Raw genomic sequence first — 27,342 nt, 5'->3', positions numbered from 1 at the left:
CATGACTAATGGCTATTGTACTGTATTGGCTGTAGAGACTGCTGGCATAGAACGTGTCCACATTATAGTGGAATGATCTGTTTTCATACCAGCCTTTGTTACTGGTCAGTAAATTTCTGGAGTGTGACACTGAATCTTATTCATCTATCTCTTCCTCCTCCTCCACATATCTAGTTAGTGCCTTGCATAGAGGTACTCTATTTTTTTTTTAAAGATTTTATTTATTTATTTGACAGAGACAGAGAGAGAGCACATTAGGCAGAACGTCAGGCAGAGGGAGAGGGAGAAGCAGACTCCTTGCTGAGCATGGAGCCGGATACAGGACTCGATCCCAGTACCCTGGAATCATGACCTGAGCCGAAGGCAGACGCTTGACCCACTGAGCCACCCAGGCACCCCAAGTAAAAATATTTTATTTATTTATTTGACAGATGCAGATCACAAGTAGGCAGAGAGGCAGGCAGAGAGAGAGGAGGAAGCAGGCTCCCCATCAAGCAAAGAGCCTGATGTGGGGCTCGATCCCAGGACCCTGGAATCACAACCCTAGCCGAAGGCAGAGGCCTTAACCCACTGAGCCACTCAGGCGCCCCAAAGGCTTGAACCCTGACTGTTGATACATTTTTTCTACATAAAGCTGAACCTTGCGCACTGGGAAGTTCTACCCAGGGGCTCTGGCTCTGCTCCCCGAAACCTCACACGGGGTGATGTTTCCCTAAATTTTCTCTTCCTTCAGCTAAATATTCCAGAGCGCTCTCCAGCCCTTTTCTGAGCTCTCCTCCAAGCCACCACAGGACTTTGGGCTGCACTCATATCTGCCTAGAAGGCATTTTGTTAAACTAATTATTTCCCATGTCAGCATTTTTTTAAAAAAGATAGATTTATTTATGTATTTATTTGAGAGAGAGCGAGAGTGTGCTCACATGAGCAGGGAGAGAGGAGAGGTAGAAAGAGAAGCAGACTCCCGACCCGGGGATCGTTACCTGAGCCGAAGGGAGACACTTCACCAACTCAGCTCCCCTGATGCCCCCTGCCCACGTCACTATTTTATTTTTTTATTTTTTATTATTTTTTTAAGATTGTATTTATTTATTTGACAGACAGAGATAACAAGCAGGCAGAGAGGCAGAGAGAGAGGGGGAAGCAGGCTCCCTACCGAGCAGAGAGCCCGATGTGGGGCTTGATCCCAGGACCCTGGGATCACGACCTGAGCCGAAGGCAGAGGCTTTAACCCACTGAGCCACCCAGGCGCCCCAACACGTCAGTATTTTAGATTCCCAACCATGATGCAAGGTCCTAAGCATCCCAGGTGAGTGGGGCCAAGGTGTTGTCCTGACTAGGTGACCTGTACAGTGCCCAGGCTGTGCCAGGCACATACTCAGCCTCCACTCAGGACCAATGGTTAAAGCACAGCTCAGTTCTTCCTCTGGTCAGATGTTTTTCCCACTGCCCTTTCTGATCTTCAGAAATCACAGAATTCCAGGGCTGAAAAAGCAAAGAGACATCCCAATTCCATCCCTTCCCTTCCTTTTTCAGCCAAAGAAAGCCACGAGAATTGTCTTCTCCAACTCCCAGTTAGTGTCAGAGCCAAGGACCAGGAAAATCTAGAGTCCCAGCACAGGAGTGGGGTTTGCTCTGGTCTGGCCTGCTTTCCAGGCTTCCTCCAGAAGACTCTTCCTCAGCCCTGTCTCCCACCCAAGTGGGCCAGGGTGCCCTCTGGGGATGGGACCTCAGGCAGGAGGCAGGCCAGGGCCCTGGAGGAAGGTCTGCCCTGTGTGTGTGTGTGTGTGTGTGTGTTGGGGGTGTGGGGTGGAAGGGCAGCAGTGGGTAAAAGTTAACATCAGGCAATGATGCAATCACAGAATCCGAATTGAGTGCAGGTCGCTTTAAGAAAGGAGTAGCTGTAATCTGAAGCTTGCTGGGCTCTGGACTAGGAGGCGCAGCAAAAGCTCTGGGTGTTTGCTGGAGCCCCTCAGTGTGCAGACAGACCTAGGCCGGTGGCAACTGCGGCACACTCACAGGTAAAGCAGCCCCCTCTCTGGTGTGAGAACATCAGGGCAAGACTGGAGAGGGTCCCCTGGGCTGGGGGAGGCAGGAGCACTCCAGGGATCAGCAAAGAGGGGTGCAAGGGAGAGAAGGTGGGGGGACAGTGGCCCCTGCTGCTTGGGCCCCGGGGTGAGAGGATGAGAGAGGGCAGAGGGAGTTGGGGCTCAGAGGCCCAGGGCCCACTTTTCCCCAAGCCCCACTAGGAGGAAGGGAAGACTTTTGGGGCTGGGAAGACTTTTGAATGAAGTAGGTGGGTAGCCATGGGGAGGGCTGTGGTGGGAAGGGGCAGAGGACACAGCTGCAGGCTAGGTTCTGAGCAGCACCTCAGAGGGGCTCTGTGGCCCCCGTGGCCCCCCACCCCCAGGGAAGGAGGTTGCCCCTTAGCTGGGCTTCCCTGGGGCAGTCGGGAGGCAGCCTGCTCCCCTCGCCCAGTCCGGCCTTGGCTTGGGCTCAGCTTCCTGCTGCTTTTTCAAGTTCAGCTGGTGCTGATTTCTAAGCCAAGCCACTACTAGCCTGCTGAGCCCTGCAGAAGACTGGAAGGGAGGACACCTGGGCCCTTCGATCCAGCACCCATCCCTTCTCTTTGGCCAAATTAGTTGCCAGTGAACGCTGGGAGATCCATGGGCTTTGGCCGTTGGCAAACAATGACCGTTATTTAGTGCAGCCTGTGTGTGGGGTTTGGGGGCCTGAGGCCCGTGCTGGAGAGGATGGCTGCCCACACTCTTTCTGCTCCTGGGGGTAAGCCACAGCAAGGGGCAGGTCTGGGCCCAAGAAAAGCCACAGGCTTCGCAGAAACCCCATCATCGTCTGGCCCAGGCCCGTCCACCAGGAGTACAGCCCCTGGGCTGAGGGTGGGAGGCCAAGGGGGCCAGGGAGGTCTGCTTCTAGGGCCAGTCCTCCTGGGGTGTGCGGAGCGGAAACTCATGGGTGCCCCTGGTCTCACTCAGGTTCCAAGACTCCAGAAGGAATGCTGCCCCGGGACTGGCAGGGTCGCCAAGGGCGGAGCGGGCCTGGAGGGCACCCCCGGGCCCGCCCTTCCAAAGCCAGGAGGGAGGGCGGTGTCCTTCCCTGCACTGCCCAGGAGGTCCACTGCCATGTGGCTTTAGGCTGTGTGGTGCTGGAAGGAGGAGGAGGAGGGATGGTGTTTGTCTCACAACTGGATTTAATCTGAAACACATGTATTGGCTCAAGTTTATCCTCCCAGCTGGAAGACAAGATCACAAAATCCCAGTGTCTCCTCATTTTGGTAAATGCTGCAGAAAGGAAAGTCTGACCTTGGCCCAGCGGAGAGAATATCTACCTCCTCCCCATGCCCTCCCACTCCTAGTGGGACAGGAGTCTGGCTTAGATACTGCCCTTTGGACGGATGGCATCAGTGTCCTTGTGTCCCTGGCCAGGTGGCGGCTGCCTGCCCTCAGGCCACAGAACAATCACCTTGGACAGGGCATCAAGTGGGCTCAGAGAGACTCCCAACCCCATGTAGATTCTGACTCTCTGCCCTCCCAGAGCCCTTTTGGGGGGCTCTCCATAATCTCTCCTCTTCCTCCATCCTTAGGGTGGGGAGGTGGAGGATTTAGAGGCCACGAAAATACTACCTGTCCCAGCGACTGGCTGTGGGCCAGCTGGGGACGCATGTGCTTTTCATGGCCAGGGTCCCTCACCTTATCTTCAGTCCTCAGTCCCCCAACATGGGGACCATGATCCCACAACCCAGGGCTCGCACTGACTCTGTGGGGACTCCTACAGAGAAGGTTTGACCTTCAAGCGCATTTGAACTGTGAACTTGGTTTTCATTCTTTTTTTTTTTTTAAAGATTTTATTTATTTGTTTGACAGACAGAGATCACAAGAAGGCAGAGAGGCAGGCAGAGTGAGAAAGAGGAAGGGAAGCAGGCTCCCTGCTGAGCAGAGAGCCCAATGCAGGGCTTGATCTCAGGACCCTGGGATCACGACCTGAGCTGAAGGCAGAGGCTTTAAACCACTGAGCCACACAGGTGCCCCATGAACTTGGTTTTCTTAAACACTATGCCAGGCTGAGCCCCGTGTTCCTCCTGTCTCAGCTCCCTACCGGGGCCAAGCATTTCCTATACCCTTGCCGCCTAGAAATCTCAGGGAATTTTGTGGTCTCTGAAACACCAGTCTGCTGGGGCTCAGGCAAGAAGACTCCTCCTAGCTCTGGGGTGCGGCTGGGAGGACGGAGAGAGCAGCTGTGAGACTGTCTGGTGTTCCGGGTCTCTAGCTGGTATCAAAGAAATCTTGTCCTGCTGGCTCAAGGGGAGGTTCTCTCTGAGCGCCAGGGGCAGCTGGGCAGGAGAGCAGCTGGGTGAGGACTTGGGGTCTGTGGGGCTCGCTCTGGGACACAAGGTCCAGATCAGGGTTTGGGAAGAAAGCTGGGCTGCTTCCCACTTGCAGTCCAGCCACAGACTGAGCAAACTCTGAAAGGTGGTCCCTTCTTTCGTTGCCTTTCATCTCTCCAGTGTTGTCCAGTGGATTATCTGGCTTGATTCTAAGGACTTCCGCCAAAAATCACACATCCCACTCCCAACTTTCCTATTTGCTCTGAGAAGTCAGGAAAGTATGTGTGCTGCGCGCGTGGGAGGGTATTGATGGGCATAGAAATGATGACCGTGAACGTGCGGAGAGCCTTGGCCTGTGTGTGTGTGCGTGTGCGTAGGGGAGGTGAGGGTCAGGGAACACAGTTGTTATAAATTGGTGACCTGGCAATATGGGTGGTGGTGGGGGCGAGACAGGGACCAACCGAAGGTCCTAGTTACTGAGATCTTGTCCCACTTTTTAAACAGAAGGCCCTTTGGAAGATCCTATCTGCGGGACCTCCCAACTGCCTTCATCCCCTCCCACCCCACATCCTAACTCCAAGGGGTGAGTTCATGGACATGGCAAGTGCAGGAGGCTGAGGGATGGTGGCAGACATGGAGCCCTGAACCCTGGGCCCAGATTTTCCTTTTCCCTTGTGGTTCAGGGGCTAGTTGGAAGAGGCTGGTTGGAAGAGGCCACTGCTGGTTGGAAGCTGGTTGGAAGAGGCCACTGCTGGGGATATGAAGGGTCCTGGGGTTGTTTAACCTGAAGGAAAGAAAGCTCCGAGGGTTTAAGAGCTATTTTTGAGCTACTAGGGGGCAGAAGATCTGGCTCCCTAGGAGAGAAGGGGGCCCTGGGGTTCCAGGTATAGGGAGACACATTTTTAGCTCTAGGATCACTGCAGAGCTCACCTGCCTTTGTGCTGTTCATTTCTTTGGAGATGTGATCTGATTTATTGCTCATATCAAGAACTATCTGATTTCCATTTTGCAAGAGAAGATGCTGTGAGTTCTCAAGAGAGCTATTAAGACACAGAATCGAGATTTGAACCCAGGCTCTCGGCCCCTAGACCCAGTGCTCCTTAGCAGGAGAGTAAGAACTCTCCATAGAAAACTATCTCTGAAGGGAATGAGTCCCTTATGAGGCCACAGGTTCTAGACCAGAATAATTCAAGGACAGGGTCTGAGAACTTCCTGGGGATGGCGAGGAGCTGGAAGAGATGCCTCCCTTCTCTGTGTTCTGTAATTCTACCTATGGGAACTAGATTCCATCCCATTCTGACATTACCCCAAATTCTGTATAATGAGCTGGTCCTATGTCTCCAGAGAAGAGCTGTGCTGTGCATTTCTGCTAGGCCACAGCCACACAAAGGAGCCCACTGCTGGGTCTCCACGGCACTGGAGACCATGACCCTGGGGCTTGAGGCCCCCAGATCTCCTCACACACACAGGGGGACAAAAGCACAGACTCATCCTGGGGCTGTAGGCCATGAGGCAGGTGGAGGGGTGGCAAGGCACTCAGAGGGAGGGACGGTCAAGTTGAAGGTCCGCTTCCAGCCTGGGGAGGTTGGAGGTAAGGTGCCTCGTCCTGGCAAGCTCCTGCGCCCCACTCAGGGTGGCTGGCGGAGCAGGCGGTGGGTGAGGGGGATAGCCTGCTACCTCTTGTTTTCTTGCAGGCCCCAGGATGCAGGCCCTCGTGCTTCTCCTCTGGACTGGAGCCCTCCTCGTGCACAGCAGCTGCCAGGACAGCGTGGACAGCCCCCAGGAGGTCAGTGGGGTTGGTGCAAGGCGGGGTGTGGGTAATCCCCACCCCTCCTTAGAAGGCAGCAAGGGGGATGGGACAGACACCGGGTTCCAGGCCAGACTCTGGCCTTCCTGTGTAGATAAGGCCTGGATTTCTCCTTCAGCAAAACAGACAGAAAATATCTCGCCTTGCCTTTCAGAGAACACAGTAGAGACAAAAATAAGATCCCAGAAGGTGAAAAGTGAAGGCAGTCTAGCAAGCCCGGGGGTATCCCTTTCAGTGAAGACCTTTTCTCACTACCTTGGGGCACTCGTGGGTCTCACTGACAGGATGGTGGTCCTGGATTTTTGTTCCGATAGCGACCAGATTTGCAGTGGAGATGTAAGCGTGCAGAAAGGTCCCTTTTCTGTCCGGAAGAAGCACGGTCAGACTGCGGAGACAGATGCTGAGAATCTCACGCTAAGGGACAGTGAGGGCCCAGGGCAGCCCGGGCTACTGGCTGGAGTCCTGGACGTGGTCGAGAGTTCTGGCTCTACCTCTCACTTCTTAGCTTTGTTACTGCAGACAAGTCACTTTGAACTGAGTCAGTTTCTTTCTTCCTTTCTCCCTCCCTCCCTCCCTTCCTTTCTTCTTTTTAAATTTCTTTCTTTTTTTAAGATTTTATTTGTTTATATTTCAGAAGAGACACAGTAAAAGAGGGAACACAAGCAGGGGGAGTGGGAGAGGGAGAAGCAGGCTTCCTGTTGAGCAGGGAGCCCAATGTGGGGCTCGATCCCAGGACTCTGAGACCATGACGAGAGCTGAGCGCAGATGCTCAACAACTGAGCCACCCAGGTGCCCCCTGAGTCTCTTTCTTATCTGTAAAATGGGATTAAAAATACCTATCTAGGGGCAGCCGTGTGGCTCAGTAGGTTAAGTCTCTACCTTTGGCTTAGGTCTTGGGGTCCTGGGATCAAGTCCCCGCATTGGGCTCCCTGTTCTCCCTCTGGCTCTTCCCCTGTTCGAGTGCGCACGTGCGCTCGCCTTCTTTCTCTCAAATAAATACTCTTAAAAAAAAAAAGATTTTATTTATTTATTTGACAGACAGAGATCCCAAGTAGGCAGACAGGCAGGCAGAGAGAAAGGAGGAAGCAGGCTCCCTGCTGAGCACAGAGCCGGATGTGGGGCTGGATCCCAGGACACTGGGATCATGTCCTGGGCCAAAAGCAGAGGATTTAACCCACTGAGCCACCCAGGCATCCCACAAATAAATAATCTTTAAAGAGAAACCAAAACTACACTTGCAGGGCCATCGTGGCCCGTCACTTACTTCTTACCTACTGAATACCTGCTCTGTAGGGGCTGGGGCGGGGCGGAAATATAAAGGACTCAGATCTTGCCTTCAAGGAACTCAGTCTTTTGAGGTATCAAATAGATCAACAAGCAGGAAATGAAGTGACTCCAGTGAAAAGAACCAGCACAGTCTGTCACATGGTAGGTGGTTAATATGTAAGTGGGAGCTGATCCCCTAAAAAGTTCAGGAAACCAAAACGGGCCTTTAGCTTGGGGTGATTAAGGAAAAGTTGTGGAGGAGATGCTGCGCGATCAGGGGCCATGAAAGATGGGATTGGGGTGGGGGGAATCACAGGGGGGTCCAGGTAGAGAGTTGGAAGCAGTTAACAAGGGGGAAGACAGGCAGCTTGCTCTGGTCTGAGAGCAAGGTTCCTTGGAAGGGAGGGCACTCTTCTCTTTCTCTCTCTCTTTTTAAAAGGATCTTATTTATTTGTCAGAGAGAGAGGGAGAGAGTGCACAAGCAGGGGGACCAGCAGGCAGAGGGAGAAGCAGACTGCCGGATGAGCAGAGAGCCTGCTGCAGGACTTGATCCCAGGACCCGAGATCATGACCTGAGCCGAAGACAGACAGTTAACCAACTGAGCCACCCAGGCATCCCCACTCCCTCTTTTTAAGTATGTCCCAGGCCTGAGGCTCACAGGTCACTAGTATTTAAACCTGGTCAGCTAATTTCTATGTGGGACTGCCTGTCCCCAGCCAAGAACTCCGGCAGGATCCAGGATCACACTCTCCTTCTAACATCAGGCTACATGTAGGGTACTCAGCCAGGACGTCTCTAAGGGGCCAGAAGGACAATCCCACTCAAAGCAACGAGGGTTCCCATCACACACAGCTCAACTCTGATGGCCCTTGTACTCAAATCCAGGACTCCCCAGCCCCCGACACCACAGGGGTGCCCGTGGAAGAGGAGGACCCCTTCTTCAAGGTCCCTGTGAATAAGCTAGCAGCGGCCATCTCCAACTTTGGGTATGACCTGTACCGCGTGAGGTCCGGCCTCAGCCCAGCTGCCAACGTGCTGCTATCCCCACTCAGTGTGGCTACCGCTCTCTCCGCACTCTCGCTGGGTGAGTTCTCAGATGGGGACAGCCTCGGGTGCCTGGAGCGGCCTGTGGCCCCTGCAGAGAGGTGGTGAGAGAGCGGCCCACTGGGGTCCCTTTGAGTGTACCTACAACCCCCCACCCCAGCTCTGCGGAGGGTGCAGAGCACTGCTGACTTTGAGACATGGCCTCACGACCACTTACTGATGACGGGATGACCTTGACATTCCATTCTTAACACAAGCTTCTGCGTGCCAGCCATTTGGCTAGGTCCTGGGGATACAACCGCCTACAAGCGGGGGTGGTCCTTGCCTTTACTCGGCCACAGCTGAGTTCCTGGCTGGGGGCGGGGTGCGGGGCGGGGAGAGTCATGAGCAGGTGACCACCAAACTTTCTGGTAAGGGCTGTGGCCAGAGAAGCTTGGGGGCTTGAACCCTCCCTCCGGCCCTTGTTGCTCTCTCTAGGCCTGATGGCCTTCACCTGCTGGAGGAAAATCTTGTTTTTCTTCCGCTGCCTTCGAATTTCTTGCCCAGCAAGAATGCCACCAGTATGAACAGTGGAAGACCAAGAGCATGGTGTCCCATCCCAGGAGCTGGCCTGACCTGGGCCCTGGTGGCCAGGTATTAAGGCTCCCACCCCGGTCTCTGGCAGGAGCGGAACAGCGGACAGAATCCACCATCCACCGGGCCCTCTACTATGACCTGATCAGCAACCCGGACATCCATGGCACCTATAAGGAGCTCCTTGCCGCCGTCACTGCCCCCGAGAAGAACTTCAAGAGTGCTTCCCGGATCATCTTTGAAAGGAGTGGGTCACCTTGCTAGCCCGGGATGCTGGAGGAATTTGGGGCTCTATGCTCCTCTGGTGGTGGGCGGTTTCTTTCTTTTCTTCTTCTTCTTTTTTTTAAGATTTTATTTATTTATTTGAGAGAGAGAGGATGAGAGCGGGAAGGGTCAGAGGAAGAAGCAGACTTCCCACTGAGCAGGGAGCCTGATGCAGAACTCGATCCCGGGACTCCAGGATCATGACCTGAGCCAAAGGCAGTTGCTTAACCAACTGAGCCACCCAGGCACCCGGGGCGTTTCTTTCTAAACACTAGATCACGTCTGCCCGGGCTGGGCCTGGTGCTGGTGGGCAGGAAGAGGCCCCGTGAGCTCAAAAGGGATCAGAAAGAGGAAGTAGACTGAGAGAGATGGTGGGAGGGCCCAGGGAGTGTGGTAACCTGAAGAGAAACAGCAATGAGTGAAATTCGTTGTTCTTTGCCCAGCGCCTGGGGAAGCTGGCTGGGAGTCTGGGCAAGTCACGGGAAGTCACTAGGCAGGAAGTCAGGGCCTGCTGAGTGGTAAACCAGAACCTCAGCCTGGCGCGCTCTCCCAGAGCAGATGCTGGTTGGGAGCTCAGAGCACACTTAACCCTACTCCATCTCTTCCCAGAGCTGCGGATAAAATCCAGCTTTGTCACACCGCTGGAGAAGTCCTATGGCACCAGGCCCAGAATCCTGACCGGCAACCCTCGCTTGGACCTTCAGGAGGTTAACAACTGGGTGCAGGCTCAGATGAAAGGGAAAATCTCTAGGTCCACCCAGGAAATACCCAGTGGAGTCAGCATTCTTCTCCTCGGTGTGGCTCACTTCAAGGGTGAGGGCTCCACTTCTCTTTTGGCCAAGGGTGGAGGATGGGTGTCAGAGGGGCTGGGGAAGGGGGGACGTCAGAGGCAGAGCTCAGCAGGAACCGAGAGGATGACCTGGGGAAAGCACCTGCCTGAAGGCTCTGTTCTTACCTTCTGGGCCCAGACAAAACTGCGGTGTGTGTCTACAAAGTGTTAAGAGACCGTGCTAGCGGGGAGAAGAAAGTGCTAGCACTCAGGGGCCTGTTTGGGGGTGGGCACTGTGAGATTCGTGCTGGAGTCAGATGAGGGTCAAAGCCCAGCTGGGCCTTCCCTGGCATTGAGCCCTGCACAGGCCTCACCTCTGACACAGGATGACGCACTTACTTCAGAGGCTGTCTACATCGACTCGTGTCTTCACACCAGCCGGAGCCCTGTGCCCAGGGCACAAGTATTCAACAAACCTTTAGTTCTCTCATAGCATGCTGCTGTAGTGATGTGCCTGAGATTCCTCCATAGGCCGTGTGAGGCTGGCCCCATTCAGAGAAGACGTGGGTGGGATTTGGGGCAACCTCTCCTTGAAATGCTTTTCTGTAACTTCTATCAGGCAGTAGCTAGTGGGACCCTGACCTTGAGAGAGGCCCTACTTGAAGCACTGATCTCCAGAAAGTGAGAGAAGCCATTACAGGCCAGCATATTAAAAGTCAACTTGAACATAGGGAGCTTGGTTACCGCCTCACTGTTTGAGCACCTGCCAGTGCCTCTGCCCCTCTGGGCTTCAGTGATTTTCCAGGGGGTGATGTCGGGGTCCCTTGCAGCCTTATCTCCTCTGATCCTGTCCTCCAGACACCTCACTGCGAAAGGAGACACCAGCTGACTTTTCTCCCAGGCCATCACAGAACTTGTATGATCCAGATGGTCAAATCAGTAATTCCTCCCGAGTCTCTATATGGAAGCTATTCAGATCCTTGACATATCGTAGTCCGGCCCACACATTCTCAGAGCTGTTCCCTGATGTGTCGGGGCCTCTAAGATTCCTTTAGGCAGGCGCCTTTCAACCATAGGCTTTGGTCTCCCAGCCCCAGTCCCAATGCCTGTCTGGTCTCCTGGGGCTCAGGGCACTCCCATTTGTTTCATTTCAGGGCAGTGGGTAACAAAGTTTGACTCCAGAAAGACTTCCCTTCAGGATTTCCACTTGGATGAGGAGAGGACCGTGAGAGTCCCCATGATGTCAGACCCTAAGGCCATCTTACGCTATGGCTTGGACTCTGATCTCAACTGCAAGGTATGTAGGGGCTGGATGAGTGATGGGCAGAGGGGAGGACAGAGGCAGGCAGGATGGCATATAGTGAAACAGGCTGACCTTTGAGATGGGACAGCTGTCTAAATTCTGCCTGCTGTGTAGCTTTCAGCAAGTCAATAGCTTTTCTGAGCATTTCTTCTTAAAATGAAGGATGGGTCTCGAAACTCATCCTCCTAGGGTTTGCTATAAGGATTAACAGATAATGTGAAATGGGCCAAGACTGGGCAAATCACATGCTGGTGTTTTCTTGTCTTTCCCCCCTTCTTTCTCTGCCTCTCCTTTTTTTCTTTCTTTGGGGGGAACTTTTATTTCTAGAATTCAAAGCCAAATTAAAAAAAAAAAATGGTCACACACCCTAAATGGCTGGCATTCTAAGTTTTTCACAAACCTGACATCTTTTAAGTCGGTAGTTCTTAAACCTTTTTCTTTGGGAATCTGACAAAACGCCTAAAACACTTGAGAGAAATGTCATGTGTGCGCACATACATTTCTGTATGTGGGTTCAGGGGCTAAGACTCCTGATGTTGTCTGTCCCACGGACCTAAGATTAAGAACCTCTGCTCCGAAGACCCATTTTATTTTATTTTTAAGATTTTATTTATTTATTTGGGAGAGAGGCAGTAAGAGAGTGTGAGCGAGGAGAAGGTCAGAGGGAGAAGCAGACTCCCCGTGGAGCTGGGTGCCTGATGCAGGACTCGATCCCGGGACTCCGGGATCATGACCTGAGCTGAAAGCAGTTGTCCAACAAACTGAGCCACCCAGGCGTCCCCCCATTTTATTTATTTATTTATTTATTTATTTATTTATTTTTTAAAGGTTTTATTTATTGGAGAGAGAGAGAGAGACTATGAGCAGGGGGAGTGGGAGAAGGAGAAGCAGGCGCTCCGCTGAGCAGGGAGGCCGACACGGGACTCAATCCCAGGACCCTGGGATTGTGACCTGAGCCAAAGGCAGACGTTTAAATGACTGAGCCACCGAGGTGCCCCCAAAGACCCATTTTATTACTGCTTCTGTGTTCCCGTGCTCAACACCCCTGGTTCTAGTCCAGGGCTCTGTAAATAACAGCTGATCAGTAACTACTGGCAGACAATCTTTGGGAGAAAACTCTTTCAGCGCATAACTTCAGTCGGTATTAGGTTGAGGTAAGAAAAGACAACAGCCTACGTTTTTTTGAAGGAACTTCAGTAAGCATCTTGTAGCCAGAAGGCAATGGCCAAGAGGGACAGTTGTTAAAGAGATTAGGGGCTGGGGAAATCACAGTCAGGGAACCCCACAGCAGGAGAGAAGGCAGCTTGGAGTGTGTGTGTCTAGGTCTGGGCTCTTGGGCTCCAAGGAACTAACCCACGTGCTCCCTCCCTGCGGTTTCAGATTGCCCAGCTGCCCCTGACTGGCAGCATGAGTATCATCTTCTTCCTGCCTCTGAAAGTAACCCAGAACTTGACCATGATAGAAGAGAGCCTCACCTCTGAGTTCATTCATGACATAGACCGAGAACTGAAGACTATTCAGGCAGTCCTGACCATCCCCAAGCTGAAGCTGAGTTACGAAGGCGAAGTCACTAAGTCCCTGCAGGAGATGAGTATGTCCGCCAGGCCACTCTGCTCTTGGGGTGGGTGGGGTTGAGCTTTTTGAGCTTTCCGCCTTGCTAAGCAGCACTCAAGGGCTCTGTGGCTTTGTGGGGAGGCAGGCCATGGATGATTCCTTAATTCTACTAGCACTGGAGGGGAGGCATGAACTGCCCTTATCAGATGCATTCCTTAGTCCCAGAAGCCTACATCTCGCAACAGAACACTGCGTCTCAAAAGACAGGTCTGTTGAGCTGGTTTCTGGTCTTAACCTCACTCGCTGGTTTTTGAGTGCTCTTGGGCAAGTCACTTGAACCCCACCCAGCCCAGAGGTCTACAGACCTCACTGAAGGTCCAAAGTGGGGTTTTACTCCCAGCTTGTCTGCCTCCTTGAGAATCAGGATTTAAGAACCAGGACTCTACTCTTGCGCAGGGTGCTGGGTGAAGGCCGCGTTTTAATGGAAATCTCTCAATTTCTGCAGAACTGCAATCCTTGTTTGATTCGCCCGACTTTAGCAAGATCACAGGCAAACCTATTAAACTTACCCAAGTGGAACATCGATCTGGCTTCGAGTGGAACGAGGATGGGGCAGGCACCACACCCAGCCCAGGACTCCAGCCTGCCCGCCTCACTTTTCCCCTGGACTATCACCTTAACCAACCTTTCATCTTTGTACTGAGAGACACAGACACGGGGGCCCTTCTCTTCATAGGCAAAATTCTGGACCCCAGGGGCATTTAACGGTGCAGTTTCACGTTCAAATACCCTGGAGGAACAAAACCCTCAAGGGGTGGCAGATTACATATGACAGGAAGCCTGCCCCCATGTTGTTTCAGTGTATACTTTGCAATAAAGTGCTTTATCCTTAACCTTTGTTGCCCTGTTCCTCCTCCTGTTTTGAGCTCTGTTAAGTTTAATATGAAGATAAATAGCCCTTTCGAGATTTGCTGGTCCTATACTTATAGCCTGGGTCTCTCTCTAAACTCTGCAGAAAGTCACCACTTCAAAGAGCTTGTAGTTATTGTCACGGTATAATGCAGGGCCGGAGTCTCTGCTGTGGAAGTGTTTATGCAGTAGGGCCACTAATCTCCGAGGGGGCATCTCCTGCCCCCACAATCAGTGGGGTATGCTCTTAAATAAATCAAACCTTAGGGTATTTTTTTTTTAAAGATTTATTTATTTTATTTTAGAGAGAGAGAGACAGAGCACGAGCAGGAGGGGCAGAGGGAGAGACAGAATCTCAAGCAGACGTCAGGCTGAGCGTGAAGCCTGACTCGGGGCCTGATCTCACGACCCAGAGACCACGTCCTGAGCCGAAACCAAGAGTCGGCTGTTCAACCGACTGCACCACCCCAAATGGCCCCCAGAACTTTAGCTTTTATTTTTACTTATTTATTTTAAGCTTTCACTTATTCATTTGACAGAAAGAGCACAAGCAGAGGGAACAGCAGGCAGAGGGAGAGGGTGAAGCAGGCTCCCCGGCAAGCAGGAAGCCAGACGCCGGGCTCGATCCTAACCCCGGGATCGTGACCTGAGCCGAAGGCAGCCGCCCAACCAGCTAGTCACCCAGGCGCCCTAAAACTTTAGCTTTTCATGCAAGCACAGCTATCCCCCTAGTCAAGCTAATGTCACCTGACAACACAAGCTAACACATGGGCAGATAGGAGAGGTAAGTCGTAACTTAAGGAAATGTTCCATAAAGCATTTAAGGAAAGCTCCCAAGTACACCTAAAATGGGAATGTGACATCTGAAAATTCTAAACACATTCATTTTAGGGGAGCATGCCTATTTTACAGACTATAACACGACCTTTTTTTAGGAACACGAAACACGACAAGTGTTTGGGACAGAATAAAGAACTGTCCTCAGGACTAAATTTTCAAGAAGAAAAATTTATCTCCACGAAAAAAAAAATCTCACTGGCCACTGCACCTTGCCACAGGGAATGAGTAGAAAGAAGAATTAAATAAGCTTCTGCCTGACCTTCATTCACATGTTTGAATGTAAGCTGTGTTCTAAACTCTCAAGTTTCCTGAAAAGCCCCTGCCAGACATCTTGAGGCTATTCATTTCTTGACTGTAAGGCTGAGGCTAGCAGCGGGGACTTCCTGGGCAGACTGGGGGGGTTGTCAATCTCTCAAAGCACCGTGGACCTGATGTTCCTTTCCACTAACTCACTGGACCCACTTGGTCCCAGACCATGACACGGCAACCTGGGTTCAAAATAGTGTGTCTCCCAGCCTTCTGGCCGGGACGGAAGTCTAGACTACTGCTCTACACATCCAGGCATAAAAGAGCTATCACCTCTCCCTTCTGTTGCTCGAGTCTGAAACCATAAGCAGCAATGCCAGTGCTCTGGGGCACCTTCTGAAGACACCCGCAAGTGGCTCAGGACTCCTGCAGTTGGATTTCCCTTCCCAGCCTGGGGAGGTCCGGCAGAAGGGAGTCTCTTTTCAGGAGAACGGAGGCCCCCATGTCATTATCATAAGCTTGATTGTATTAGTGTTTGGTCAGGAGGTCGGCCAAGAATACAGAAGGAGAGGCAGATAATAAAGACTGGAAAACTGGTAGGAGACAAATTTAGAGTTGCCATCCCAGGAAGAGACTGCCTAACAATAAAGTGGCCCCATACTTCTTTCTCTACTCACAATTTACATCGTACTAGTTTTAACAAAGGATTCAAGAAAGCTAGCTACCACACACAAAATGGTGTCTCTGGAAGTAAGGAGCCTCAGTGATTTCTTGCTTAATAATTATTTTTCAATTACAACACAACTACTAAGAGCATAAGTGCCCACTGGAGTGGTACGTAACATTTCTTTACTACTAGAAACCACAGGAATGTTCCAGGGAAACAGACGATCATCATTAGTGAGGTGGAGTCTCGCCAAAAGCCCAGGCTAACATCCAGATGCCTGCAGATCAGCTAAAATCCCTTTAAAGGGCTTAGGCTCTCCAGACACTAGTTTTACATCTTTTCTGGAAACTGGGAGTTTCTACGGGAGGGTAGTTAACTATCTGAAGAAAACCTTGGGATCCTACACTGAAGGCCCCAGTTAGATGGGTGGCGAGTCCAATAAGCAAGATTTCATCTTCTGTAGCTCCTGGATCTCATCACTGCAAGGGCCATAGTGCACCAGCAGAACCTTTTCGGCCCTCTCAATTGTGTTCAGTGCTTCTGGGATCGCAAACCTGAACCGAAGGAGGTAAAAGGAGTGAATCCACTCATTCAGTCAAGCAAACATTAATCAAGGGCCTACCCCCACCCTGTGAAGTCGTCGAAGATCAGTTTGTCTTCAAGGATCTCACACTCTAGAAGGGTAGGGGAGAGACTTTCACAAGCACACTGCAAGGTAGAGTTTGAAAACAAAGTGATGAGAGAAAGCATGAAGATTCTAAGGTCCTGATAAACAGGCAAATCTCAAAGGGTTCCATCGGGGATTCATCCCAGCGTTTACTCAGGAGTCTTCACCTTCAGGTAACCAAGCCCACCCCAGACCTGACTGCAGCCCTGTTCTCTTGACCCAATGGGAGACCTCTGCATCTCAGGTGTCAGGCCCACAGATCATTTATGATCTTAGAATCAAGCTTCAAACATTGCCTCGCCCTCAAGTGCACCAATGGCAGCTTTAGCAAGGCTGGAAGGAAGTGCTGCATCTAGAAATAGGGCCTCCCCATGATCTCAGTGGCAAAAATGGATGACATCCGCATAGACTGTTCTTTCCTTTAAACCTTCAAAGCAGGGTTTCTCTGCCTTGACACTACTGATATTTTGGGCCGGATAACTGTTAGCTGTGGGGGGCTGTCCTGTGCATTGCAGGATGTTTAACAGCATCTCTGGCCTCCGCCCTTGATATGACAACCAAAAATGTCTCCAGACATTGCCAAATGTCCCCTGGGGGCAAAATTACTCCTGGTTGAAAACAACTGCTTTCAGAGGAACAGGATGGGGGAAGGAAGGGCCCCTGGAGTTGAAAGTGCTGAGAACGAGGGCATGAGGGAGGCGTGAGGAAGCAGAAAGCTGAGGAGAGCCGTTGGGATGCGGGTGGTGGGGCCATATGGCAACTGCTCCTTAGGAATGTCCCTTCAGTGCTAAGAGCTTTCCCTGTATCTCTCAGGAGGAAATTCTAGAGCTTCCAGTTTATCAGCAAAACTGAAGGAAAGGAGTTTTCCTAAAGGGGAGATAGAGAAGTTTCCACGTGCTTAACAGCACCACAGGAGAAAAGGAACACTGAAGAGCCTAATGAGTGTGTGGCCCAGAGGGCATTAGGAAACCAGAGAAAGACTTACCCATTGAAAAAGAGCTGGGCCAGTTTGAAGAGCTCGTGGCCCATTTCAACACTGGATGGCCCATGCTGAGCCTCAACCACTTGGAGACTCTTCTGCAGATGGGCAGCTGACTTCTGCCAGTCCCCTGCAGAGAAAAGAGAAATCTGGTTCCAGAAGAGAACCATAGTCAACTGTGGAAGAACATTTTCAGGGTGAGGAAAGCTCAGTGGAAGGGGAGGACAGCTTCAGCTCAAAGACTGAGAGGTGACCAACCAGATGAGGCTGGGCTCAGGACCAAACACATGAGGCACACATGGTCTTTGCAGCAGAAAATGAAGACAGACACGTGCCATACCTAAGGCAGCATAGGCCTGGGCCAGGGCATCCTCCATTTCGCCTACCACGCTGTGTTCTGGTGACAGGAAGCTCTCGGCATCGTGTCGGCACCCCAACAACAGCTGAATGGCTTGCTCTATCAAAGCAAAGGAAGGTGGCCTCGTTACTACATAGACCCAGTCCTAGAAACGAGCACCCAGCTCTTAAGTTCCATACTGGCTGGGCCAAATGCGGAAACCCCACTTTGTCCCTTTGTTGTGACAGACCCACAGTGTTTGTTCCCATAAAGCTGTTGTTCTCTCACAGTTTCTCTTTCAGCAGAATAGGTATGAGGTGAGGCCTCCCCACACGGACCCTGGGTTTCCAACTTCAAGTGGCAAGATTCCACTTAGGATCATCATATCTCTCGACTTAGATATCTAAGTTTAAGGTCAACTTTCACAAAGTCGGGTAAATAAATTTCTATGATGTAAAGTTCTAAGGCAGAGTTTGCAAGGATAATGTGGAGTTCCACAAGCCTCTCTGAAAACAGCAGGATGCTTCTATCTGGGCGCAAGCTCCACAGCTCCCTAGAAGAGAGGAGGCTCTGAGGAGAGCAGAGCAATCTCTCTAGAAAATTAGGCCATTAGGCCCTGGAATTAAAATAAATGACACCGAACTTCTGGAACTGCACAAAGATCACGGATGTCAGAGATAACCCTTTAGTCATCATGGGGTACTTGAACTTAGGTCTCTGCTGCCCAAGAGAACAACAGCTTAAATCATCTGGCCCTTTTCAAGGACACAGCACAAACTCAGGCGGTTCGGGCTCTGTCTCACTGGCCTGCGCAGCCATCTTGTGGCTGGCACGGGGATAATGACATGTAATTGTTCAGTCATCACTGCAGATCCTCAAGTCCAAAGTGATCCCAGAATAAATACAAAGGCAGGGGCTGGAGGACCAAAGCAGGGAGCAAGTCTCACCTAGTTGGCTGTTTCCGAGAAGCTTCCGGGCCCCCCCAACCTGCTGCTGAAGGTCCTGTACCCGGGAGATGAGGTGATCCCTGCTGACCGATTCCATACAGGACGTGCTGCCACAGCTTAGAACGTCACCTCCCTGTGAAAGCCAGTTTTGTCTTTATTCCTGTACCCCCGTCGGTTAGCAACACTGCATATGTTTTACATTATAGGGTCACTCTACAGCTTCCAACCCTATGGGGCAAAGAGATGCCCTAATAATACACCACGACCAAAGCCTGACTCAGTTGGGTTTGACGCAGCAACTCTAATGAAAGCCGCAGGTGATCCCTCCCTGAGATTTAATTTTTGCAACCAAAATTAAACTGGCATAGGTTAGAGTTTCCTTCCGTCTCTATACCCCTTTCCTGGGTCTGTTTGGGTCCAAAACTTTGGATGACAGACAGATTTCCAGTGATTATGAAGAAGCCATCAGAGTATAGAGTCGTTGAATCACTCTGTTATGCACCTGAAATTAATGCGACATTGTGTGCCAATGATACTTCCATTAAAAAAAAAAAAGCAAAAGCCAGGGGCACCTGGGTGGCTTATTCAGTTAAGCATTCAACTCTTTGGTGCCCTGCACTGCGCTCCATGCTCCGTGCAGAGTCTGCCGGGCATTCTCTCTCCCTTTCCCTCTGCCCCTCCCACTAGTGCTCTCTCTCTAAAATAAATAAATAGGGGCACCTGGGTGGCTCAGTCAGTTAAGCGCCCGCTTTTGGATCAGGTCATGACCCCAGGGTCCTGGGATCAATTCCTGCATCAAGCTTCTTGCTCAGCAGGGTGTCTGTTTCTCCCTCTGCCTGCCTCTCCTTCTGCCTGCCACTCACCCTGCTTGTGTGTGTGCACTCGCTCTCTGTCTGACAAGTAAAATCTTAAAAAAATATATATTAAAAAAAAAAAAAGAAAGAAAAAGCAAAAGTCATAGGAAAACCAAAAGGAAGAGATGCCAGGAGCGGCCTCCCCACATCTGACCATAGGTTTGTAACTTCAGCTTTACAACACATTACACTTACGGCTCCCCAAAGAATACCATCTCCTCGGCAGAGGAGAAAATCTTTGAGGTGGACTTTGGCTATTTTTTATGTTTTATTTATTCATTTATTTATTTTTAATTTTGGGGCAGAGGGGCAAAGGGAGAGGGAGAAAGGGAATCTGAAGCAGGTTCCATGCCCAGCATGGAGCCCCACGTTGGGGCTCGATCGCAGGACCCTGAGATCGCGACCTGGGCTGAAATAAAGAGTTGGATGCTCAACCAGCCACACCACCGAGGTGCCCCATTTGCTGTTTTTTAAATGCCAGTGTCTAGACCTTCATTTGGCAATGGCAACGTGATTTCTCCTGAGGATCCTCTCCCACCCTCCCATAGCCAGTGCCTGGTGGCCGGGGGGGTGGCCATGTGGCTTGCATCTGACCCATTCCTCTGGGCCAAATGGCTAGAGGAAAACAATGGGAGTCTGATGTGCCACCAGCCATGGGTATCAGGTAAATGAAATGCCATAAAATTTTTGCCCAGACTGCTGTTAGAGGAGCATACATCTAGCCTCCCAAGCCAGAGGCTGTGAGGCTGGATATCTTGCCACCACCAGAGGAAGTCTGTTTGGGCTAATCGAGAAAGCAGAGTTGAGGGAGGCAGAGAGAAATTGGGTCTCGGTGGCATTATCTGAGCCCCTGGATCTCTGATTATCCCGTGTGTGTATTCCCCAATAAGAGAAGAAACTGGGGAAAAAAAAAAAAAAAAAAAGTCGTTAGCTGAAATATCCTCGTCCTGGGACCGTTCAGTGATTTACTTGGGCAAATAACTTCTCAGGTCTTCCCCAACCCCAGACTGGTTCAGGGGGGGATTTTCTGTTATCTGCAAGACACAGGGGCCTAGATCCAGCCTCTCCTGTGGTTCTGGGGAAAGGTAACCAATGTGCGGGCAAGATGGGGAAGGGAAGGACACTGTGGCTCTCAGCCTCTCCTGAAGATGTACGGCCTCCGGGCTGGATGACGGACCAGCTCCAGCAAATGTGGAGAGGGGGGAGGGAGGAGAGAGCTTCACCTGCAGGAGCGATCCGCAGCGGCCACAACAGAATGCCTCCCACCGGGGCCCGATGGTGGCTCTGTGCTTCTCCTTCTGACACACCGGGCAGCTGCAGTCAAAGAAGTACTGAGCCCTCAGCTTCTGCTGCCTGTCGGCGACCGCCATCCTGCTGTGGTGAGGCCCTGTGGAGAGATCACACTTGGCCGATGTTGAAGGCAAGGGAGAGTCGAGCGCTACTTACAAAAACTTCAGCTCAGCAGGGGCCATCCTCCGTCATGTGATGAGTATCCTTACTCGAACATTCGTGGCACTAGATAGAGAAATAAGCTTCCAAGTTGCAAGGGAAAAAAAACCCTAAAGCTATTCTTAGCCTGTTTTTTGGAAGAGGAAGTTTATGGGATTAAGCAGGGAGATACATGATAGTTTAGACACAACAGGGCCAAGGAAGGAGGCCAGGAGGCGCCCCCCTCCCTTTTTTCTTGGTCTCAGTGTGTACTGCCTTCACCTGTCCGGGGGTTTGCTCATTCTCATTCGCCCTGTCCTTTCCTGCCAGAGAAGCGTGGCCCGTGATGAGGAGGGCGGGCTCACCATAGCAGTGCAGGATCTCTTGCCCTTTTGCAATCTTCTCTGATGCCCGGACGGTGGCGACGGTGCTAACGAAGGACATGCTGGTGTTGGGGCTGCAGGAATGGTTCAGGAGGCTGACAACAGGGAAGATGCCTGTTGCAAGGCGGACCTGCCTGCTGTTGGTGACGTTGCTCTCTTCAGATCCTGAAAGCGCTACAGGAAAAAGGAAAAATGTGTTAGGACATTAGTCTTGGCCTCGCCGTCCATCCCTCAGAAGATGAGCTGGGCCACTGGGCCTGAAGCCCATCTGAGTCATAGCTCCGGAGCCGGATCCAATAGACATCAGATGGAACATGACTCACAGCAAACCCTCGTCCCCGGGAAGCAAAGCAAATGAACACATGAAAAGTCCACCGGAATCCTGGAGCCTAACCACTGTGTCTCAATTCCAGAAAAAATCCAAAGATTAGAATGCATTAAATAATAATAATAATAAAAAAGGAACTGTCAGTTGGGAGCCTTCTAGATAGACAGTTTCATAATGTTCACCAGGACACAGAAATCAGAGTACCTGCTGAGGTTATTTCCCAAAGGCTTCTCTAGTTGAAGCTGCTTTTGTTTAACTGGTCTTTGGTTAGTTAATAGAATAAGTAACCTAATTGTTTTCCCAAACTAAGTAGGTTTATAATATATTTATAAAATTCGTATTTCTTAAGCTTACCCGGTTCCTTCAGCCGTCTGTCCCAACTTTGTGGGAAATCAGTCAGCAGCAGTTGTCACTGAAAAAAACCTCGCTGGGGGCGCCTTGGGGACTCAGTTGGTTAAGTGTCTGTCTTGGGCTCAGGTCATGATCCCAGGGTGCTGGGATTGAGGCCCGCATCGGTCTCCCTGCTCAGCGAGGAGCCTGCTTCTCCCTCACCCTCTGCCCCTCCCCAAGTGTTCATACTCTGTCTCTCTCAAAAATAAATAAAATCTTTGGGGAAAAAAACAAAAAAACCCCTAAAACCTCTGTGGAAGGGCCCTACTCAAGAGAGTCTCATGTCCCAAACAATCTCTTCTTAGAAACACAATTAAACGGCAAATTAACGACATGAATGAAAATTGGGAAGGACGGAAAAGGCCTTCAAGTAGAGAGGCTATTTCTGCACCAAAGCTCCCACACTTAGATTTACAGATGAGGAGGTCTGTATCCTCTCATGCAGTCCTATTTGCTCTTATTTTAGCCATAGCTTTAAATGGCTTGGTTATTCAGTTCCTCAGCCCAGAGCAGTCGAGAAACAGAACTAATAAGAGGCAGGTTTTCGGACAATGGCAAAAGAGACAGGATGACAGACAGGAGAGGGAGGCAGAAAACTTACATAAGAATAACAGCCTCAGGGCAAACAAAAACCACTAGTACCACTCAAGCTTTAGGCTGTGACACTTTCTTAACCAGAGGTTCCTAGACTGATGGCCTATCAAGTGGGTTTTGTAATAGCCATACCTACCCATCTCAGGGAGAGGGAGGCACAAGATAGATAACCTTGGGCATCCAGAAAGGCTAAAGTTGTGTTGGGTAGTCTTGGTGGAAGCACAAGGAAACTGTATTTTCTTTCTTTTTAAAGACTTATTTATTTATTTATTTATTTATTTATTTATTTGACAGAGAGCACGAGTAGGCAGAGAGGCAGGCAGAGAAGAGAGGAGGAAGCAGGCTCCCTGCTGAGCAGAGCGCCTGATGCAGGGCTCCATGCAGGGCTCGATCCCAGGACCCTGGGATCATGACCTGAGCCAAAGGCAAAGGCTTTAACACTGAGCCACCCTGGCGCCCCAAGGAAACTGTATTTTCAACAGAACTGGTTGAAATCTGAATGACTCTCCTACTTCAGAGGGAAGCTTTCAGTTTTCTGCATAACTGAAAAGCCATCAGCTAATTGTCCCATCACCGTGTATGCCAGGAATTTCAACACACCAATCACCGAAGAACTGAAGCAGTCGAGTGACAAATGCAATGAATAAAGAAAATATCATGAACCACCATGTGGAAATGTTCTAGAAAGGAAAACACTAAATACAGGAATCATGTTGTCTCTCTGCAGACCGTTCTATTATCTGTTGCTATGGAGGACGAGAAGAGAACAAGTCAATAAAATTCACAGGGAATCCAAATGACTCAATTGGAGTCAACAGTCCCACAAATTGTATTGAAATCTCTCATCAGAGCTGCTCTTAAGTATTCGGCAGATTTTAGTTTACCCTCCCTTCCCCCCGTCCAATGCCTACCTTCTGGTGTATGTGCTAATGAGCAGTGAAAATGCTAAAAGGTAGGCAGCAGGAAGGAGCAGGACAGGGCACGAACAGTTTGTAGTCTGAATAATCAGCCTCTGCATCATTAAAAGTTGACTTGCATTCTCAACTACTGATAACTGGCAAGCTGTATTGGAACAGTTGCTAAAATTTTCCCAGAAAAAAATGATCACAATACAGTGAGTAATGTCAGCTTCGTGAATTATTTATAGATGATTCTCTAACATAAGTAGGCCCAGGAACTGAGTGGGGTGAATATTTATGTCAGAATTGAGTCTCTAATTATTTCTAAAAATTAAGTATAGACTTAAAAAAATTATCCAATATTTTGCATTAGTCATCTGTTAGCAGAGATAATGGAAAGTGAGAATATATATGTACCTTATCAACCAAATTTAATATGTGACATTTTGTGTATAAAACAAAAACAAAAACAGAGAGGGAGTGATTCTTTATTTTACTAAAAGGGTACCTTGATAATATCCCTTAGTGCATTTAAAATGGATTCAAGGGGTACCTGGGGGTCCCAGTCAGTTAAGTGTCTGACTCTAGATTTCGGCTCAGGTCATGATCTCAGGGTTGTGAGATCAGGCCTTGTGTTGGGCTCCACTCTCAGCGGAGTCTGCTCTCTCTCTCCCTCTGCCTCTCCCCTCATGTGCTCCCTCTCTTCCTCTCTCTCCAATATATACATAAATCTTAAAAAAAAAAAAAAAAAAGGATGGGCATCTGGGTGGCTCAGTTGGTTAAGCAACTGTCTTCAGCTCAGGTCATGATCCTGGAGTCCCAGGATCGAGTCCCGCGTCAGGGGCCTTGCTCTCCCTCTGCCGTCTCCCCTCTCATGGTCTCTCTTACTCTCTCTCTCTCTGTCAAATAAATAAATAAAATCTTTAAAAAAATAGCTCATTAACTCTTAAAAAAATGGGATTCAAGTACAGAAAAAAAGATCCATTCACAATACTTCCAGAATATACCTATCCTCGAAGATATTTTGTAACACAAGAAATTTGTGTGTATGTCACACAAATAATCAACCACACAAACTGAACGTAGATTCCTTGGCTGCTGAAGAGTGAAAGCAAAGGCCAGTGAATTAATCTGAACCTACATGGAACCTCATTAAGCCCTGTAATGAAGCCAGATACATCACAAATCTGCCATTCCCTCTGAGATAGAACCATACGGACCAAGGTCTACAATATCATCAATGGCTAGTTCTGTGCCTTAAGATTCATACCAAAGAAAGGTTTCTGAGGAACTTTGATTAAATAGTATTTATGCAAAGATAATAACATACACTTTCATAGGTTTCGGTCAAAGTCTATCCTAGTTAATGCCTGAATCCTTCTGTGCTGCTAATGAAAGACCTGCTAATGAGATTCCATAAGAACACTAACAGGGAAGTGTTGGAACCCCAAAGAAATAATAAGAAGGGATATATCAAGATTAGAAATATGAGCCGACTAAAACAAAATTAGATAGGATTCAAAACTGAAAGTGAACATTGCTGGTAGGAGTGTAACTGGTGTAACCTTCCTGGAGGGCAATTTTGCAGTATTTATCAAGTGCCTTAAAAATGTTCTTACGAAAATTAAAAAAAAAAAAAAAAGGAACGCCTGGGTGGCTCAGTTGGTTAAGCGGCTGCCTTCAGCTCAGGTCATGATCCCAGCGTCCTGGGATCGAGTCCCACATCGGGCTCCTTGCTCAGCGGGGAGCCTGCTTCTCCCTCTGCCTCTGCCTGCCTCTCTGTCTGCCTGTGCTCACTCTATCTGACAAATAAATAAATAAAATCTTTAAAAAAAAAAAAAATGTTCTTATGGGGTCACCTGAGTGGCTCAGTGGGTTAAAGCCTCTGCCTTTGGCTCCGGTCATGATCCCAGAGTCCTTGGATCGAGCCCCGCATCAGGCTCTCTGCTCAGTGGGGAGCCTCCTTCCCCCTTTCTCTCTGCCTGCCTCTCTGCCTACTTGTGATCTCTATCTGTCAAATAAATAAATAAAATCTTAAAAAAAAAAAAAAAAGAAGTTCTTATGGGGGCGCCTGGGTAGCTCAGTTGTTAAGCATCTGCCTTCGGCTCAGGTCATGATCCCGGAGTCCTGGGATCGAGCACCACATCAGGCCCCCTGCTCAGCAGGAAGCCTGCTTCTCCCTCTCCCACACCCCCTGCTTGTGTTCCCTCTCTCTCACTGTCTCTGTCAAATAATAAATAAAATCTTAAAAAAAAAAAAAAAGTTCTTGTAAGGGGTCCTGGGTGGCTCAGTCAGTTGGGCTTCCAAGTCTAAATTTCAGCTCAGGTCACGATCCTGGTGTCATGGGATCAATCCCCACCTCGGCCCCACTTGAATCTGCTTGAGTTTCTTTCTCCCTCTGCCCCTCTCCCAGCTCATGCACTCCTGAACACTCACTCTCTTTCTCTCTCAAATAAATAAATCTTTAAAAAAATTAAAAATGTTCACATTAAAGAAGTTCCTATTGTTTTAATTACTTTTAGTATTTAGAAAACTAGTTAAAATTACAAAAGGAGTACATGGTAGTCAGAAAAAAATTACAAAGTAAAAATTATAAAGAAAATAAGTCCTCTGTGAGCCTATCAGCCACGTACAATAGTTTGGGGCATTTTTTTCTAGGCCTCTGTCCAGTCTTATATATGAAATTCCCATGTGATACACAGAGCAATTTATAAGTTACTTCTTTTCACTTAACACATTATGGCCATTTCTTTATATTCTAACCTAAAATGCATATTATAGTTAAAAAAAAAAAAAAGAAGGCAACACAGCAACTCTGCCAATGTGATAGGGAAAAATGGTATCTTGTTTTAAGTACAGGAGGGGCTAAACATGACCATATTTACTACTGCTTTGATAAAACGCTTGCTTATGTACCTTTTTAACAGCCTTTTAAAAACATAATTTATCTACCATAAAATTCACTTATTTTAAGTGTACTAATTCATGATTTTCTTCAGGAAATTCATATAAGCTGTGCAACAATTACCACAATCTAGTTTTAGATTTTCACCACTATTGTATATGTTTAAAGACTGACTTTAAGAGCTGCATAGTTCCTAGAAATGTTCTGTCATTTTGCTATTTTCATTTTAGTTTATGGGCTTTTTCTCCCCGGGGTTGGTTTGCTTTTAAAATAACAACTATTTCGGGTGCCTGCATGGCTTAGCTGGTTAAGTGTCCGACTCTTGATTTTGTCTCAGGTCATGATCTCCTGGTGTGAGATTGAGCCCTCAGTATTGGGGAGTCGGCTTGTCATTCTTTCCTTCTGCCCTTCCCCCCACTTGCATGTGCACCCCTGCTCTCTACGGTGAATAAATAAATCAATCTTTAAAAACAAACAAAAACAACTATTTCATGTGTTTACAGTGCTCTGTGCCAGCAACTTTGCCCAGAGTTTAGCTACACATGTTTTCTGCTGGTCTTTCCCGGGATTACTCATATTATTGCATTCATCTAGCATATAGTCTTTTTTTTTTTTTTTTAAGATTTTATTTATGTATTGGTTAGAGTGAGAGAGAGAGAGCACAAGCAGGCAGAGTGGCAGGTAGAGGCAGAGGGAGAAGCAGGCTCCCCGTGGAGCAAGGAGTCCAATGCGGGACTCGATCCCAAGACACTGGGATCATGACCTGAGCCAAAGGCAGCCACTTAACCAACTGAGCCACCCAGGCGTCCCGCATATGGTCTTTAAAAAATATATATTTTATTTATTTATTTGACAGAGAGAGACACAGCAAGAGAGGGAACACAAGCAGGGGGAGCTGGAGTGGGAGAAGTGGCGGGGGGGAAGGCTTAGGGGGAGAAGGTGAAGCAGATTCCCCAGAATCCCTGTAAGCAGGGAGCCCAATGAGGGGCTTGATCCCAGGACCCTGAGATCATGACCTGAGCGGAAGGCAGATGCTTAACAACTGAGCC

At 49.5% G+C, this 27,342-nt stretch overlaps 2 protein-coding genes across 5 annotated transcripts in view; one reads left to right on the top strand and one right to left on the bottom strand.

The window, feature by feature from the left end:
* The first annotated feature begins 1,890 nt into the window (after window positions 1-1,890).
* SERPINF1 (serpin family F member 1) lies at window positions 1,891-13,813 on the top strand. 3 transcript variants are annotated; one of them, XM_032846707.1, is made up of 9 exons: window positions 1,891-2,018; window positions 4,844-4,923; window positions 6,036-6,125; window positions 8,299-8,497; window positions 9,122-9,277; window positions 9,904-10,107; window positions 11,218-11,360; window positions 12,747-12,957; window positions 13,426-13,813. In XM_032846707.1, exons 3-9 carry the CDS (start codon window positions 6,042-6,044, stop codon window positions 13,683-13,685), a joined length of 1,257 nt encoding a protein of 418 aa, XP_032702598.1. In that variant the 5' UTR covers window positions 1,891-2,018; window positions 4,844-4,923; window positions 6,036-6,041; the 3' UTR covers window positions 13,686-13,813. The 3 variants fall into 3 exon arrangements, with proteins under 3 accessions (XP_032702598.1, XP_032702597.1, XP_032702599.1); XM_032846706.1 differs by lacking the exon at window positions 4,844-4,923 and having other exon boundaries at window positions 1,891-2,019; XM_032846708.1 differs by lacking the exons at window positions 1,891-2,018; window positions 4,844-4,923; window positions 6,036-6,125 and adding an exon at window positions 7,489-7,574.
* A 545-nt stretch (window positions 13,814-14,358) lies between these two features.
* SMYD4 (SET and MYND domain containing 4) overlaps window positions 14,359-27,342 on the bottom strand; it is a 48,757-nt gene continuing 35,773 nt past the window's right edge. The window contains exons 6-11 of one of the 2 annotated variants that reach the window (XM_032846687.1): window positions 21,160-21,351; window positions 20,590-20,753; window positions 18,513-18,645; window positions 17,569-17,685; window positions 17,235-17,358; window positions 14,359-16,136 (exon numbers count right to left, since the gene is read on the bottom strand). In XM_032846687.1, the coding sequence (XP_032702578.1) occupies window positions 16,001-16,136; window positions 17,235-17,358; window positions 17,569-17,685; window positions 18,513-18,645; window positions 20,590-20,753; window positions 21,160-21,351 (866 nt within the window). In that variant the 3' untranslated portion in view covers window positions 14,359-16,000. The remainder of the gene's footprint in view (window positions 16,137-17,234; window positions 17,359-17,568; window positions 17,686-18,512; window positions 18,646-20,589; window positions 20,754-21,159; window positions 21,352-27,342) is intronic. The other variant, XM_032846688.1, reaches the window with a different exon arrangement.

The sequence above is a fragment of the Lontra canadensis genome, unplaced genomic scaffold (assembly GCF_010015895.1).
Source record: "Lontra canadensis isolate GAN:19392208 unplaced genomic scaffold, GSC_riverotter_1.0 scaffold180, whole genome shotgun sequence".
Taxonomy (NCBI): Eukaryota; Metazoa; Chordata; class Mammalia; order Carnivora; family Mustelidae; genus Lontra; species Lontra canadensis.
Note: the sequence above shows the minus strand (reverse complement) of the source record. Positions and strands in the feature narration are given on the sequence as shown.

Bases quoted from the DNA above. Each gene is read 5' to 3' on its own strand.
- SERPINF1 (XM_032846707.1), top strand. From the start codon at position 6,042: ATGCAGGCCCTCGTGCTTCTCCTCTGGACTGGAGCCCTCCTCGTGCAC. The intron at 6,126-8,298 runs GTCAGTGGGGTT...ACTCAAATCCAG, and splicing joins GCGTGGACAGCCCCCAGGAG to GACTCCCCAGCCCCCGACAC. The intron at 8,498-9,121 runs GTGAGTTCTCAG...GGTCTCTGGCAG, and splicing joins TCTCTCCGCACTCTCGCTGG to GAGCGGAACAGCGGACAGAA.